Source organism: Bactrocera neohumeralis, chromosome 6, assembly GCF_024586455.1.
Source record: "Bactrocera neohumeralis isolate Rockhampton chromosome 6, APGP_CSIRO_Bneo_wtdbg2-racon-allhic-juicebox.fasta_v2, whole genome shotgun sequence".
Lineage (NCBI taxonomy): Eukaryota > Metazoa > Arthropoda > Insecta > Diptera > Tephritidae > Bactrocera > Bactrocera neohumeralis.
Window position 1 is genome coordinate 76,495,975 of NC_065923.1, and position 17,147 is coordinate 76,513,121.

The 17,147-nt window shown below is 42.9% G+C and overlaps 2 protein-coding genes across 2 annotated transcripts; one reads left to right on the forward strand and one right to left on the reverse strand.

Annotated features, from left to right (window-relative positions):
* Nucleotides 1–7,731: 7,731 nt before the first annotated feature.
* Nucleotides 7,732–8,287, reverse strand: LOC126761429 (translation initiation factor IF-2-like). The gene has a single exon (XM_050477568.1). The coding sequence runs from the start codon at nucleotides 8,266–8,268 to the stop codon at nucleotides 7,732–7,734; it is 537 nt and encodes a 178-aa protein (XP_050333525.1). The 5' UTR covers nucleotides 8,269–8,287.
* Nucleotides 8,288–10,610: 2,323 nt separating this feature from the next.
* LOC126761421 (uncharacterized) lies at nucleotides 10,611–11,468 on the forward strand. Its single transcript, XM_050477558.1, has one exon. The coding sequence runs from the start codon at nucleotides 10,685–10,687 to the stop codon at nucleotides 11,444–11,446; it is 762 nt and encodes a 253-aa protein (XP_050333515.1). The 5' UTR covers nucleotides 10,611–10,684; the 3' UTR covers nucleotides 11,447–11,468.
* Nucleotides 11,469–17,147: the final 5,679 nt, after the last annotated feature.

The following is a 17,147-nucleotide window of genomic DNA, read 5'->3' on the forward strand; positions in this document are numbered from 1 at the left end:
TGTTGCGCTCGGCTGCACCAAGTGCGCTGATTTGACACAATGCTTAAACACACACACACACGCGCATATATGCCGTATAGGTATTAGTTGGCAAAAAGAACTGAATGAAGCCGTATGCAATCCAAGCGTAGCAAGCACACACTCGCATTTGAGCGCTTTTATGAATGCATTTGTGTATGTGTATGCGTGTGCGTATGAGTATGCCTGCATAAATATTTGCATTTACCGAGTATGGCCTGTATTTTTATGCATTTGCACATCCCCACACACCCCTTTACCTATATATGTAAGTATGTGTACGTTGAAAATATTATTACCCACTTGTGTAGGTATTTTCACAGCGAATTGCTTTGTCGCATAGAAAATTGAATAAAATTCAATGCGTTGCATGTTTTTTTGCTGCAACATATGCTTTGATTTTGTTATTATACCCTGAACAGGGTTTCAGTTTTTGCACAAGCTGTATTTTGTACGCTTTCAGTTTAAGATCTCGACATAAAATGCGCCAAACCTTTCCATACGTCAGTCCGAGTTGCTGCGAATGACGCCGAATCGACTCTCCGCGGTCTTCGTGTACACGCTCAGGTAAGCCAGCTATATTTTCTTCACTGCGTGCTGGCCTTGGTTTATTCGGTGGAATATTACCCAATAGTGTATGCTGGGACTCAAGATGGGTGATGGTGTTGCGAATCGTACGCTCAGAAGGCCGATTACGTATACCATAAGTTGGGCGAAACCCGCAAACCACATTCTTTGCATAACGTGGATTTTTGTAATATAAAGAGTTCAACGATTTGTAAACGTTGTTCAGGTCTAAGTCTTTCCATGATTCTCTATGATACAAGTGACGGTCCTCAAAGAAAGGAAATCATCTCTAGAGCAGCGCATGGATCCATCCGATACATTATACAAAAAACATAGACCGAAAGTACTTGCTAAAGTGCAGAGGACAGCAGCTCTGAGAGTCGCCTCGGCGTACCGCACAGTAACCAAATCCGCAGAAGCGCTGATAAGTGGCGTTATTCCAATAGATCTACTCGCAAAGGTCAGAATACAACTCTGTAATACCTGTAATTACAACATGGGAAACACAGAAAATCCTGAAGCGAACCACTAGGCTACGCAAACTATAACTCTTTTAAGGGATGACGATACATTAGAAAATAAGCTTGAAAAACTCATTACTCATTACGAAAAATATAGTAGAAAAAATTATGTTAACCAGCGCCTAAAACTGGCAGCGAATTGCCTCGCATGTGGATATGTGCCACGCACTAAAAAAGCTCCATGAACGCCGACTCTTAGGTTCCGGAGAGTTCTTGTCAATATAAGATGAACTAAATGGCTTAATGCTGCATACATAATCGTGGCCATCCCTTGAGGAATCAAATAGCTTAATGCTGGATACAGAATTGTAGGCATGCCTGGACGTAGGGAAAGCAAAAATGAACTGCAATAAGTCCATCTAAGAAACCTGGTCCTGAAATAACGTGACAGGGGTCCCGCGGTAAAGGACAAATGCATGATAGAAAGGGGAAGTGGTTTAGTGGGTCAACCACTCACGTAAGTTAATCATCTCTATATGGTGCGAAGGCATTTTAGGCCCTCTCAGGTCACGGAGAATTCGTGCCAATGCTTAATGCTGGATACAAAATCGTAAACATCCCTGAATGCAAGGAGAGCAAAAACTGACCTGCCTAGGTCTTTACATAGTGCGAAGGCATTTTAGGTCCCCCTTACGAGCTAAATAAAAAAAAACTACCTGAGTCGAGTCTGCGTCCATCTTACCGTCTGTCTGTATTAACACGAATTAGTCCTTCAGTTTTTGAGATATCGATCTGAAATTTTACATACGTACTTCTCTTTCCAAGGAGTTGCTCATTTTTCGGAATGGCCTAAATAATAAAAAAATTCCTGAGTCGAGCTCGCGTCCGTCTATCCGTCTGTCTATATATACACGAATTAGTCGCTCAGTTTTTGAGATATCGATCTGAAATTTTACAAATGTACTTCTCTTTCCAAGGAGCTGCGAATTTGTCCGAACCGATATCGGATTACTATAGCCTATAGCTGCCATACAAACTAAACGTTCAACATAAGACATCTTTTGTATGTGTGAAGGTTATTATATTACAACACGTTTTTTGTTGTTGTTTTTTTTTTTACTGTTAAATAATCATGTGTTATTTTAAATGTGCGCACCACCTGCTGGGCGTTTTTCAAGTGAACACATTGCGGGAGATTAGAAAACAAATATGATCTTTGAGTCTCAATTTCCTCAAACTATTGGCAAAAAAACCGGCAGAGTTTTTGTGTGTTCACCACAGACTAAATAATTGAATGCGCACACACACACAAATGACCGCCCATATTTATCCAGGCTTAATTGCGTAGGCAAGCGGCTCTCTATGTGTTTGCAAAGATTTGCAGTGCTGCAACACACACACACAAATAAACAAACAAAAGCATAAATTTATTGTTTACCGACGCTGAGTAAATATTTTTGCGGTTGAAACGGTAATTACGCATACAAATCCGCAAATATGTCTATGCAGCTTTAAAAATTTTGCTGTTACACAAGCATGTGTGCGTAAATATGCTTTTGCATATGTGTGTGTGTGTGCGTGCATGCATAAAGATGCAAATAAAGAAAATGTTTGCGCAAAGTTTGCTAGTTTGCTTGTTGTTTGCCTTGTGCAAATACCGTTATTGCAAGTTTTTCGCCTGCCTGTCGCAACGCAGCCGTCCACTGTGAGTTCGGTAGCTTGCATTCAGACATGCAAACATTGTACTGCCAGAAAAGTCACTCACTCAGCTATACGACATTGTTTTATTTATCAAAATAAATTAGTTTGAAGCAAAAGAAAAAATATTTATTGTTTATATTTGATAACATTTGCCAAACTGCTTCGCACTCTCACTCACTTTCGAAAGAACCAATAGCGTTTGCTCGGTGTAGGACCAGCAGGGCTTTCTGGTATTACGTCTGCGTTCTCATCCTGCTCTTCGTCGTCTTTGGTGTTCACGCGCGCCTCCGGTTCCGGTAAGGGTTCAGTGTCATCCTCGGCTGCATCGGCCGCGATCGGATCCACATCTTCGGCCAAATCTTCAGCCGCTTCTGCGTCAGTTTCTGCGGCATCGTTCGTCTCCAGCTGTGTGGCCGTCACGGTTGTCACCTCTTCTGCAGGCTCGTCGGCTACCTGGTCGGTTGGTAGTTTAAAGGGCACCTTCGGACTGTAGCCTGCCGCTGGATACGGCGCCAACTGACGCGCTGTATGTGCATTCCGCAAAGCTTTGGCATTTGAGCGCATGTGTTGTGCCACTGGACTGCCGTAGCTGTGCGCCAGCAGCAGCAATAACAGCAATGTCAAAGTGATGTATTTCATTTTACATAAAATGAAAAGACGAAAGAGTACGAGAAATTATAACACAGCCACTGCTGCTGCGTCAGACTTTCAAGCTTTCACGCTAAGTTCACAACTAATTCAGAATTATTTGAAAAAATCGCTCGAAGTATTTTCGGCATTCTGCCAATGACTAAATGTTTCCGACATTTCTGATTTCCAATTAAAACAGGAAAAAAGGAAATATACGTAAAATAATACCCTTCACGGTTGCATTTTTATAGCATGAGGTGCTATAAAAAGAACTTTTTTCTTGATTTTTTTCGGTCAGTTTGTATGGCAGCTATATGCTAGAATGTTCTGATCTAAAAAATTTTCACCAGATAATTTAGTCTTGCTTTAAACAAATATCCATGCCAAATTTCAGGAGGATATCTCTCCAAATAAAAAAGTTTTCCTTGCAAGTACATGATTCTGATCGGTCAGTTTGTATGGCAGCTATGTATATGCTAGAGTAGTCTGATGTGAAAACTTTTCACCAGATATTTTAGCCTTGCTTTGGACAAATATCCATGCCAAATTTCAGCAGGGTATCTCTGCAAACAAAAAAGTTTTCTTTACAAGGACTTGAGTTTGATCGGTCAGTTTGCATGGTGACTATATAATATAGCTATCCGATATAGACGGTTTTGACAAATTAGTAGCTGCTTAATAAGTACGGGATATTTGCAAAATTTTTGATCGATATCTCAAGAACTGAGGGACTAAATTGCGTATACAGAAACGGACAAACAGCCCGTCAAGTCTAAATCGACTCAGGTCTCCATGCTGATCACTTATCAAAGCTTTTGGCAAACTTAATAAACCCTGTGCAGGGTATAAAAGTCGGTTAACGCCTAACCAAGTTTCGGCTGCCAAAATTCTTTACCTTCCTACTATAGGCATTAGTCAAGCTGACGCTTAGCGCACCCAATGCTGCATACTAATTTCAATTCTCCCAGCTTGTTTTTCGATTTTCTATTGCTTTTCCTGTCAAATATTGTTGTGACTATTGTTGTGGTCAGCATAATCATGGTCACACATACTAGTGTTGCCGTAGTTCCAAGTCAAGTACGCAACGCTTCTTCTTCTCATTCCCATTATTATTGTTGTTAGTTTGTTGTTGTTTCGCTCAAAATAGTAGCTCGCTGATTATTGTTCGCAGCCACGTCGCTAAATTGCCCATTCGCTTGTCTACATATGTCAAACGAATGTCAGATGAATGTCATACAATAAACAAAATTGGTGCGCCTGTCCATCAGCGGCGGCGGCGTGGAAGTCGAAATTATAGACAACCAAATAGCAAAGTTTTTGACGGGCTTGTCTGACTGTTTGGGTGCATTTGGTTTCTGAAATTTTAGTGCTTGCGGCAATAAAAATATCATAAAACCCCTACTAAATAATATTGACTCAATTATGACAAGCGCATTGGCGTACGAATGTGAGCAGCAAGGTTTATGGATTTCTGATATCGTGCGTCTGTATACAGCACAGACTATTTAAGTAGCATTTTAGTTAAGCGAGTTTGCATGCGCGCATTTAAACGCTTGCTATATGGCGCTATAAAGTTTTGAAGGTGTCAATGTACAATTGGGTTTTATGTTCCTTTATTTGAGTGCAGAGCTTCACAATCGTTTTCGAAATTCATTGCCAGATTTTAGGTTTTAGTCGTATTTATGTACCAATAAAATAGGGCGTGGGAGCTTGTTCGCAGCCACGTCGCTCTCGAAGGGTTCTGCGCGGAAGCTCTCCCATACTTTCTTTTCGTACTTGGACCGTCAACGTCCGTTCAGATTTCCTTTAGTCAATGTTGCTTCCTCTCTGGTTAGGTTAGGTTAGGTAATACCAGTCGACTATTATTCATACATCGACCAACTTGTCTTTAGTAATATCAGCTGAAGCGAGCTGAAGTTTACGTCGAACGTCAACCCTTTTTGCGAAGTTTATTAGATACTTGATACCTAATTCTGGATGAAATACAGTCCCTCGAACTGCGAAGCTCCTAGATATTTAAGACGCGACGGGGTTTTCGTTTGACGTCTTTTTGCTGAAAAGAATAGCTAGAGTCCAAATCTAGAGATTAGAACTCCCAAATAACTCCGTTTGAGGCAATAATACTTCGTTCTTCTTCTAACGAGGGCAATTCTGGTTGTGATTTCGTATTTCTGCCGTTTCAATAAAGCTATTTCATATTCACTGTCGATGGTTTCTACTTTTTAAAGATTGTCTGTGAAATTATATTTCATGCGCATCCTAAGATTAGGTTAATTGATCGTTCCTAACAGGAACAGTTTATAACGCCAGTCGGTTGGGTTCCTAGAACTTTTTTAAAATTGTTTATAAAGATTCTCATGAATCGACGAAGCGCTTTGAGCCGTCGTTTCGGTTATGTATGTCAGTTTCAGTTATGTACCACGTTCGTCGAAGGAATGACTGTCGATCTGGTTCAACCTCAGTCTTGTAAAAGCATGCCTGGATATATATCCACCATACAACTTTTACAGTCGGTGTCAGACTGGATTATTAGGCGATTCATTAATGTTCGATAATATATTTAACGATTGTGGCAAGATTAATCTTGATAAGGACTAGTAGGTTAATAGAATCATTAGCTTCTAGTCTAGACCAGAAGGATCTTTCAGTCGCACAGAGGTTGATTCTCGACCGACCTCTGCTGAGCACTTATGATGTTCATATATCTAGTGCTAGAACGAAGGATGACAACGGTGATCCAACTTGTACCCACTTTGAGTGTCCATTGTTGCTAGCTTAACGGCTTTGCACTTTCTAGTGAATCCGCTGTGATCAGGCCCCTAAACGAGTCCAATGAGGAAGTAGCTTGCTAGCTTTGCTAGACACTCCTTGACTAACTTTGAGCGCTTAACTCTGATAATGCCGCTCTGCTGTGACTTCTCACCTCCCTAAAAGAAGCTTCACTTCGAAGCACTCTATTGCTGACTTAATCTCAACTACTTCTGTCTGAGGAACACACTACAATAGTCCGGTAGCCTAAATTTAAGCCTGACAGAGAGCTCCTTACAGAAAAATCCCGCTTCAACCTTTCTAGCTTCGACTCATCCGCGCAAAAGTTGACTGCGCCTCTTCTCCAGAGACTCCTTCCAATCCACATAACCCTGGTCGATATGTGAGAAAAGAAAAAGTCACCTGGAGTACCTTCTGCGTCGCTGCGGTCCAAGTTTTCAGCTATGCAGTTGAAGAAGAAGAGAATTTCAGTGTGACCCTGCTTGGTGCTCTTCATGTAACCAGCTTCCCTGTGTCTTAACAGCTTAGTATCTTTACAGCAATGCACCTGCCGGCCATAGCCACAGATGCTATTTGTAAAATGTAATTAAGTGCTATTGTTGGTGTAGTCGGCAGTGCATCGCAGATGCCGATTAGAGTCGGACAGTTACCACAACAGTCGAGTCTAAGTAATCGAAACAGAGTCGGATTTTTATCCGGCCAAGGACTGTCAACTCGGCATCATTCCTCGAAATTGCTTCAGGAATGTTTTATGCCGCTACAACAACATAAGAGTGGGACGTTCAAGTTCCCTCAGACGAATGCACCCAAAATTGGCTAAAAAATTATTAAAAAATATTTTTTCTAATTCTCTTGAATTTTTTACTGGACCTCTCCACACATGCATAAATTAATACAAGTAGTTTCTCGAGTGTTGTTATTTTTATATCTTGCACTGCCTTTGTAAAAGCGAATGCGTTTACAGTCGCCGGTACCGTTGTACGTGCAACGAATATTTTAACTACAACTAATAGTTTGATGTGGGCAAACAACACAAATACACAACCAGGCATAAGCAAAATATACTATATGTACATACACACACACATACATACATGTTTTGATTTCTGAAAAGTTTGCGAAGTAGTGCCAAGGTTAGCTGATTTTCAAGTTCAAGGGAAAGTACAAGTTCGTGCATAAACTCACAAACTAACAAAGCTTGAGCTTCTTCAGGCAGTTGCAGAGCAAGTTTCCACAAGGGAATTCAACGGTACCTTTCACGTTCGATTTCACTTCATAATCGAATTAAGTATTTATCACATTTATGGCAAGTTTATGCATCGACAGCAGGAGAAGTCAAACAAATCAAAATATTACCTTGGAAAAGTGAAGGCGAAATTACTAGCAAGCATAACAAAGACTCCAACTAATGTAGCAAGCAAGCATAATAAAAGAAAAGTTGAGCTTATTATCGTTGAAAAATATTTATTAGTATCGCTTTTATAATCGATTACAGCCTAACAACAAACAAAACAAACATGAATTGATTAATACACTGTCCTATACCTTCAAATTTCGCTGCTTCACTACGCCATAACTCATCCATTTACTTCAAAAGGTAAACAACACCGGGCTCAGCGCGCACGAGCTCTACAACTCCCGGTGCAGCAGGCACAGCTTGTAGTATCAGCGGCTGCGAGCGCACAACACCACGGGCGCGTTGTTTCGCCAAAACGGGTTTACGGCGTGGTTGAATCAGGTTTTCGGATGCAATAACGCCCTCAGCGTTATCAGCGGGTGTCGGTAGTGTGGTAGTCTCCTCTGGTGGCCCATAGGTTGGATCGGGTGTGGGTTCCTCCTCCTCTGGTGGGCCGTAGACTTCGTCGGGCAGTGGAGCCTCTGTCTCTGTCGGCAAATCGAAAGGAATGGATGGTGTAACTCCGGCTGGTGGATATGGCGCAGGCTGATCAGCCGCTACAACGGGTGGCACATCGTCCGCGTTATCGGCGATCGCCGCCTGTTGGCGCGCAAGGAAACGACCCGGAGCGCGTCTGAGTGCTGCACGAAAACGTGGTGGCTCGGCGTGCACCACAGCCAAGGTGGCGGCGAAAAGTAGCGTCAAGAGTGCGGTGTACTTGTGCATTTTGGCGTGTAGTTGTCGCTAAGTTGGTTAAATATTCCTTTGGCCTGATGTTGTCGCTGCTGCCGTGCTGTTGTTGTTCGCAAGAATGCTATCTTAACCTCAGCACTACTGTGCTTTTATACTTTGGCACAAATTCTGTGTCTTTATAGACAGTATTCATTAAAACGATTCTAAAGTTACGGTTACGCTCAATTACACGCACAACTACTAGGCCTCCTGCCAAATTTGGTGCAACACGGCCAATCTTACTGACGTCGGCCGGTGTAATCGTTGTTGCTGTTGTTGTAGCGTATACCTAGTCGTCGTTGTAGGTGAGCGCGCTTCCAATAGTTGTGTGACGACGCATCAATCGCTTGTCTGCTCACTGGCTTTACGTGACAATAACGTTGAGGTTGTTCCGCTCGTTTGACTGCTATGCCAAGGGCCAATGGCTAATCGGGCGCCAAATGTGGCTGCAGCAGAAACTTAGCATTTAACCATATAAAATTATGAAGCAGGGAAATGTTATGAACCGAACTTAAGCAGGTGATGTAAGACTTTTAACACAAAAAATGAGCTTTTGCGATCATTAGCTTCAAAAAATACCCTCAATAGAGTCAAGAGATTTGTACCACCCAGAAGGAAATGGTGAAAACCCTATAAAATATATATATAAACATCCATGTTCGTCTGTTTGTCCATCTATCCGTCCTCAACGTTCAATTGGGTCCGGCACCCGGTTGCAGAGTTGCCTTCATTCAACTAACAAAGCGTCAGTTCTTCCCGCATTCGGGTTTTAACCACAACCACCACGATACTTCCCGAGGGGCCAGTCCGCATGAGTAGGTTGGAGCGAACTCAAAGGGCTCCTGCTCCCCGTGGTACCATAATTAAGTCTCCGGTCGGACCTCGTAGCCGAAGCTACTACCAGTTGAGCTTCCATACTACTCTGGACTGGTGACCATACGCACATTACAAGCACACACCATTCACACAAAAAGCTAGCCTTAATTCCCAGTTAAACGCCTTTGCCGCTTAAACAATTCACGTGCAAACGACCTTAACTGTTCGGCATTCCGACTAGTGGAGATCACACCCCGCTAACATCTAAATGCCCATCAGTCCAGCTAATCCTCATGCCACCCAGATCCTTAATGTCCGATTCCATCGAGAATTCTGCAATTACATGCACTCAGTCCTGGACACACGCCCCACAAAAATAGCCCGATTTGTCAGATAGGTGCCTCTAATGCAAAAATGCATTGAGAGGCTCATGCACCATAAGCAGAAAACCCAGACTCAGACAGAATCAACAAGTCTAACGTACTGGATGTACTCGTAAGTCACCTGACCGTTAGGACTATTGGGAATATTGAACAAAACGGCGGTACAACTTCTGAAGAAATCGCGTATGTCGGACCACTACAGCATATCGCTGCTAAGCAAACTGACTGATCAAAATCCAGTTTTTGTATGAGAACTTTTGTGTTTGACAAAGAATCGTCCCGAAATTAAACATGTTCCCAAAGCAACAATACAACCTCCGAAAAAATTGTTGAGATCGGACCACTACAGCATATCGCTGCCATATAAACAGAATTGAATCAATCTGTAGGGAATCTTTTGTATTTGTGAAGGGTGTTATAACTTGTTTTCTCTGCACTTTACAAAGCATAAATCTAAATTTACGGTTAAGAGCCATAACATATTGAAGTTGTACAAGTAGGTAAGCTCTATGACTCCCACTTTGCCGTCTTGCACATGAAAAAATAACTTTGACAAGAACAACACATCTGATATTATCTCCTCCCTTTTTGGAGTTCATCTACTTTATGCTGAAATAAAATATTAAAGCTAGAAATAGCTTCTCCAGATTTCATATGTACATTCATAAAAAACTACATTGTCAAATATATTATTCCACCGAAATATTTATATAAAAAAATGTGTACCCAAACTTGGAACACATTGACCCTACAAACATTTATTATGGCAAGGCAACCCTCAAACGGTTTTGCGGGACTCAAACAGTGAAGCTCAACAAGCAGCAAAGTCTAGTTCGATGAGTTAGCTTTACGATTGACAGCCCAAAGGGAATATCCGAGCTCATTTATATGCAAGCGCTGTTTAATAAAAAGTTAAACAAAAAAACAGGTGACTAATTATATTTAATAATAATCTCGTATAGGACTGAACGTGCAAAATTGCAAAGTGTCAAACGAAAAATAGTGCGAATGTCAGCTTAAATTAGCTTAAAAACATACTCATTTTGAAGTGCGTGGTGAAAAAGTTTTGGATAGTATAAAACGTTGTCGTCGGACGCAGCATAAATCAGACATCAACAGGCAACAGCAGCAACAAGAGCAACAGCACTCAACTCTTTCAACATTTCAAACGACAAAGTTTTGCATACACTTTCCGCAACTAAAATATTTCGATGAAGATGTTCCACAAGACCGCCATTTTATTACTAGTTTTGGCTGTGGCCTTTGCGCATGCAGAGCCACCACGCTTCCGCCAACGCAATAGCCGTCTACAGCAACGCAGACCGTTTTTCGCACGTCAGGAGTCGGTGCCGTCAGCACCAGAACAGCCAGAGCTTGCACCCTACCCCTCAGCCGATGAATTGAAGCCGGAAAATCCCTTCCAAGCGGAGGAAGAAGTGGAACCCGAGTTGGTTTACGGTCCACCTGACCCTACCTACGGACCGCCATTGCCCGCAACAGATCCCTTGCCCGTAGTAGATGCACCAGCAGAGTTTGCGCCCAATCCTGAAGCCGAAGAGTTCGCACGTCTGACCGTGGCGCGTCCCTCGCGTTTCCAACAGCGTCCCAAGCAACAAACAGCTCAATTACAACTTGTGCAGAAATCTCAACGCCTGCAACAGAAAAAGCCACAACAAAAAGCCATCATTAAGCAGATCGTTAACGCACCCCAGCAGAAAGCGATCATTAAGCAAGTAGTGAGCACACAACGTTTGGTGGCAAAGCCTGCGCCTGCCGCGACAGTGGTTGTGGCAGCACCCGCTGTGGCGTCGGCGCCAGCTATTGCACCCAGCAAGGTGGTGATCAGTTCGGAACGTCTAGTGCAGGTGGAACCGGCGCCACTTTTCAGCGCCTCCCTTGGTACGCCACTCGGCGAGTCTTACGTAGTGATCAATTCGCCATTCGCTTTAACCTCACATTACCAGTCGTGGTAGGAATGTGAGCTCGTTATTTGTTTTATTGAAGTGTTAGAAATGTTATAGGAAAGTTATACAACCAAAAAAATTATATATACAAAACATAAATAAACGAAAAAATCGAAAATCAACTGTGGTTTTTATTTAATCCATAGTTCAGATATATAGTATATTGCTTATTGCTTCAAACATTGAGTCAAAAGTTTTATAAGCCGATTTCATAAAGTTGCATCCGGTAGGAATAGTGCATGTAGGTTACGTTAGATTAGATTACACTGGCTGTCTTTCACGTCATACATAGCCCTAGAGGTCCTCTGTAACGCCAGAGGGCGGTCCAGTGTAGTTTGAGTTAAAGTATTCCCCAAAAGCTTCGAAGAATTCGGTAGGGCTCCAGCTATCGAAGCTGTAACGACTCGCTTATATCTTCATGTCGGGTAGAATGCGCACTTGTCCGACGCCAGCACGTAGGGCTCCACCACTTATCGAAGCTGTAACGATGAAAGATTTAATTAGTACAATACTATTGGCCCTTCTCCCAAGAGACAACAAAACCAAAAATGTTAACTTCATCAAGAAGTTCAAGGTTACCTTTGGCAGCAAGGCTGAATGGAAGGATTCCACTCTCGAGCTAATCAAGTAGTACACTGACGGCTCGAAAACGTCGAGCGAATCGATGCAGGAGTCGCAGGACCATACACCAAACTCTCCATTCCTATGGAATGCATTCTGAACATTTTTCATGCAGAAGACTTTGCCATAAATCGGTGCATAGAGATAAACATCCAACGCATCTCTCAACGAACGTATAGCCATACTTAGCGATAGTCAAGCGGCACTTAAAGCAATCTCCTCCTATGAGATTAAATCGTTGGATCCGTGTTTTAAAAAAGGAATCTCGTGGCTTCGCTAGCACCTAAGGTTATACAGAACGTCAACGCTTTTGACGAACTGCGAGTTCATAGATATGTAAACCGTGTTCTAGATAAGACCAAAGGTGGTGTTCCAACGTCTTTCTCATGCCTAATTTCCTGAACTTTCTACATGTCATTACTAATGCCTATAAGGCTCGCATATGATGCCAGTAAGTTGTGACCTGTGACTGGGCTAACAACTGTCATGCAGTTCTTTCGAGACCGTGTGAGTAGAAAATTTGCGTATTCTCCTTCCGCTCCCTTGTACATGAGCTTGGCGTTCCTGCACTGTGATTCGTTTATCAGCCCTTTCGGAAGCTTTGTTGTGTATCGCTCTAACAACTTGCGTATTTCCAGGACTTGTTCGGTAGTCAAGCGAATAGCACTTTTGGCAATCTTATCAGTTATTTCGTTTCCCTGAACGTATTTGTGGTCTGGAACCCAGTAGATATGCAGCTGCTACTTCTAATAATATTCTCTGACGCAATGCGTTGTGAGATTATTGCTTTTATTGCCGCAGAGCTATCGACGAATATATTGTCATTCTTGACGTCTTTTCCTGCATTGCCAGCTAGCTCAGCAGCTTTCCTGTCCACATAGACTTCAGCCTGACAGATACTGCAGTATTCCGACAGGTTGCTGGATCGGCGGGTTCCACATCCGATCAATAAATCCCAGCGCCCACAAGATTATCTCTTTTTGATCCGTCCGCATAGATGTTGAAAGTTCCGCTGGTTGATCGCGTGCCCCGCTACCATTCACCCTCTTTTAACGTGTAGCGGTGTCTTGAAGCCTTCTCTCCCCGATAAAAGGTGAGGTGGTCTAATTTATCCACCGAAGGAAGCCCTTCCTATCGCGCTAAGTCCGAAGGTTCTGCATGTAAATCTTCTCACTACTGGTAACCTTACATTTCAATTTCAATTAAAATCTCAACTTTTCCTTTGAGCCCCACTGCTGACCGCAATCCCACATACACGCTTACGTAAATACATATATCTTTATTGGTTGTTATAAATGGTCTACGCTTCAAGGCATCGTTAACGATCTTTGACTTCCTTAACCGACGTAGCATAAAGCTGTTGTAAATGTCGTGGCATCATCCTTGTTTGTTTGCAAGTTCGCATCAACAGATTAATAAATAGTCAGCAGCAGCAGAGCGTCGCCGAGCAACATTTACCGTAATTTAAAAACTCATTAAACTTTACCAACATAGCTTCTTCGGTAAATACGCTCACCCTCAACTCAAATCATTAAGAGATTGAATACTTGTGCTTGGCCCACCTTTGCTTCGTAGTATTTACACTGCCTTCGTACTTCACAATCCCTGCCGTTGCAGTCGTATTGGTTCAATGCATTGTTATGCTCGTCCTTGCCGCCATCATCATCATCATCATCAGCTATTCAGTTGCATTTTTCACTTCACACGAAGTGCTTTTATTGCGTCAAAATGACAGCAATCAGTACGGCAGCTGAATATCCTTTGCTCCTCGCTTACACGACCACACCACACCCCCGCCTGCCGCTGCTGTGTTCAACTGCCAGCCAGTTTGTCTTCCGTCGACATTGTCGAGCTGAGCCAGCTGTGGCAACAATGATTTCCACGAGATCCCTGACTTACTTCATCATTCTGTTTTCGAAAATTTTCTGAATTATTTCACTGGCATTTCCTGGCTTGAGCCTTTGTGGGGCTTCATACACATACATACACATACACAATCGTAGCAAATGTACATATATTGGTAGACACAAAGGTACTCGTACATTTATGTGCGCTTTCTCATTGTCCTTAATGTGACTGATTGTCAGCCATATTTTGCCACTTGTCACCTCCGGACGCCGGCGATAAGGCGCGAGCGCCCGCAGCAGTGGCAGGCTTAAAAGGAAAGTGCAGCGGCAAGCAGCAAGCTGAAGGAACTATGGCTGAGGCACCTAACTGGATTTGCAATTTTATTGAATTTTATTTGTCGCGGTCACAGCACCTACAGATGCCACAGGTTGGTTGGTGAGCAAGCGTGCGAGCGAGCTGAGCGGCAAGTGCAGCGTCAAAGCGCGCGGTTAATGGAAGTGTTGGAATGTGCGAATGAGAAATTCCTGGCTGCCTTTGGAAGTGAAATAAAAGACGCTGCAAGACAGCATGAAGTAGTGCACAGATAGTTTGGACAATTTGCATGTCTCTTTGGTTGTTTGGCTTTGAGAGCGACAACAATAGCAAGAAGCCCTCCGGCGCGGCCAGCCTGGATGTGAATGAAGTGGGCTGCCTTGGTGTGTGTGTGTGATTATGTGGCTGTTAGAGGGCACAAAAATGAGGCTGATTATCGCCGCAGCTGTTGGCGCAACAACAGCAACAAAAGCAGACACATTAAAGTATGTCAAAAGAGCTGGAGAAAAAACATTGAATAATCTGAATTTGTACTAGAAATTCAGAGAATGCAGCGCTCTGCCTTATTTGCGCTTGTATGCAAAAGAAAGCTGGGGCGGCAATGTGACAGGCATAGGGAAAATGAGAAGTCTAAAATTATAATTTTTTGTTGCATATAATAATGGCATGACTTTTGTCGAAATGAAATATTCAGCATATTTGCCTGAGGCTGCGATTTAACGAATAGGAGAGAAGAAAACAAATCGCCTGGGTTCGAGTCTCTGTAAAAATCCTCTTATTGCATACAAAGTGGCTTTACTTAATTGAGAACCAAACCTCTCAAGGGAGAGACTAACTGCTGCAGTAACTGCCAGCAATAATAAACATATGGATAGAACCATCCTCCGGCGGGTATTGCGTCGAATACTCTCAAAGGCTGGAGTGTTTTCATCCACTCGCACGACATAACCTAGCCAGCGTAGCCGCTGTCTCTTAATTCGCTGAACTATGTCAATGTCGTCATATATTTCATACATAAATCCGCAGAACCTTTCTCTCGAAAACTCGTAACGCCGACTGATCAGCTGTTATCACCGTCCATGTCTCTGCACCATAGAACTGCAGGACGGGGATGATGAGTGACTTGTAGAATTTGGTATTTGTTCGTCGAGACAGGACTTTACTTCTCAGTTGCCTACTCAGTCCGAAATAGGACTTGTTGGCAAGGGTTTTTGGTGTTAATGCTGGCTCCAAGACAGACGGAATTATCTACGACTTCGAAGTTATGGCTGTCAACATGGGAGCCTAGTCGCGAGTGCGAAGATTGTATGTCCGAGGACAGGAGATATTTCGTCTTGCTTTCGTTCACTACCAAACTCATTTCGTTCGCTTCCTTATCTATTCTGGAGAAAGCAGAACTAACTGCGAGGCAGCTTTACACTCTTATAGAACCATTTTCTATAAGTACCTTCTCTATTTAGTTATGCAGCTCAAATTATTTTCTTCAAGAGTAGATTGAAGAAGTAGCACGAACGGGAGTCGCCTTGTCTGAAAACTCGTTTGGTATCGAACGGCTTGGAAAGGTCATCCCTGATCCTGGCGGAGCTTTTGGTATTGCTCAAAGTCAGCTTACGCAGCCATTTTAGTTCTGCGGGTATAACTAATTCCTAAATAGCGGCATAAAACCAGCTTTTTTTCGTGCTGTCAAAAGAAACTTTAAAATCGGCGATGAGGCGGAATCTATCAATCCTTTTTCCACGCATCTTTTCCAAGATTTGACACATCGTAAATATCTGGTTAGTTCTTCATTTTAAAGGCTTTAAGCTACACATAAGGTCCAATCAATTTGTTGACGGTGGGCTTTAATCTTTCACATAGTACGCTCGATAGAACCTTCTAAGGCATGTCTCGGAGGCTTGTCGCACGGTAGATGGCGCAGATCGTGGGGTCTCCCGTTTTGAGGATTGGACAAAGAACACTCAAATTCCAAACGTCGGACATGCTTTCGTCCGACCATACTCCTTATCAGTTCTTCAACGCCGTATTTGAATAGCTCGGCCGGCAATCCATCGGCCTCTGCAACTTTTTTGTTTTCAGATGGGTAATTGCTATTCGAACTTCTTCATGGTTGGGCAATGGAACGTCCGCTCTATCGTCATCGATTGGGGAATCGGTTTCACCATCTCCTGGTGTTATGCCAAATTTATATACTTTTGTTTTATTTCTGCTTAAAAGTCTTCACTTTCTCACAATTGTACCTCATTTTTTATTGCGCTCCTACTAATTTCTAATTTCTGCTCCATACTCACCATTTTTTATGGCCAGCTGCATTTTATATATTTGTCGTGGTCATGAGTGCCCGGCTAAGCTGGAGTCATGCAGTATGTATGGCTGTCAACACTGCAGCATTCAATATGCCATTCCACAAATTTTTACGATTATTGGCATTATTTACTCAAATGTGCGCTAAGGCGCCCAACAACAATGGGAATCAGCTGTTTATAACACCACATGTTCACACACACACACAAGATACCTACGGCTATACGTATGTACACATAGCCTTCATAAGCGCTAAGTCAACACGCTGGGACATCGCTCGCTCAAGTAGCATCGTTATCAGCAGCCAAGTCGTCAGCGCGCTTGCGTGTGGCAACAGCAGTGACAGCAGTAAGAAATTTATTTGATGACACAAGAAATTGCATTGAGTGTTATTGCGGGAAATTAACTTTGCTGTTGCCTGTCATAGTTGTCCTTTGCTTGGCTGCGGTCAACCGATCCACCAGTCGGTGTCCTGGTTGTTGCAAAGTTCTATTTCATTGGCTTACGGTTCCTGTTGCCGGCTGGTGGGAAGAATTGGTTAGTGTGTACACTTGTGAGCAATTTCCTCTGGTCAACGTCATTATTGATACTTTACTTTGCTCCACACATACACACACACAGGCATGTG

Excerpts from the sequence above, each read along its gene's own strand:
- LOC126761429 (XM_050477568.1), bottom strand. The coding sequence starts at position 8,268 with ATGCACAAGTACACCGCACTCTTGACGCTACTTTTCGCCGCCACCTTG.
- LOC126761421 (XM_050477558.1), top strand. The coding sequence starts at position 10,685 with ATGAAGATGTTCCACAAGACCGCCATTTTATTACTAGTTTTGGCTGTG.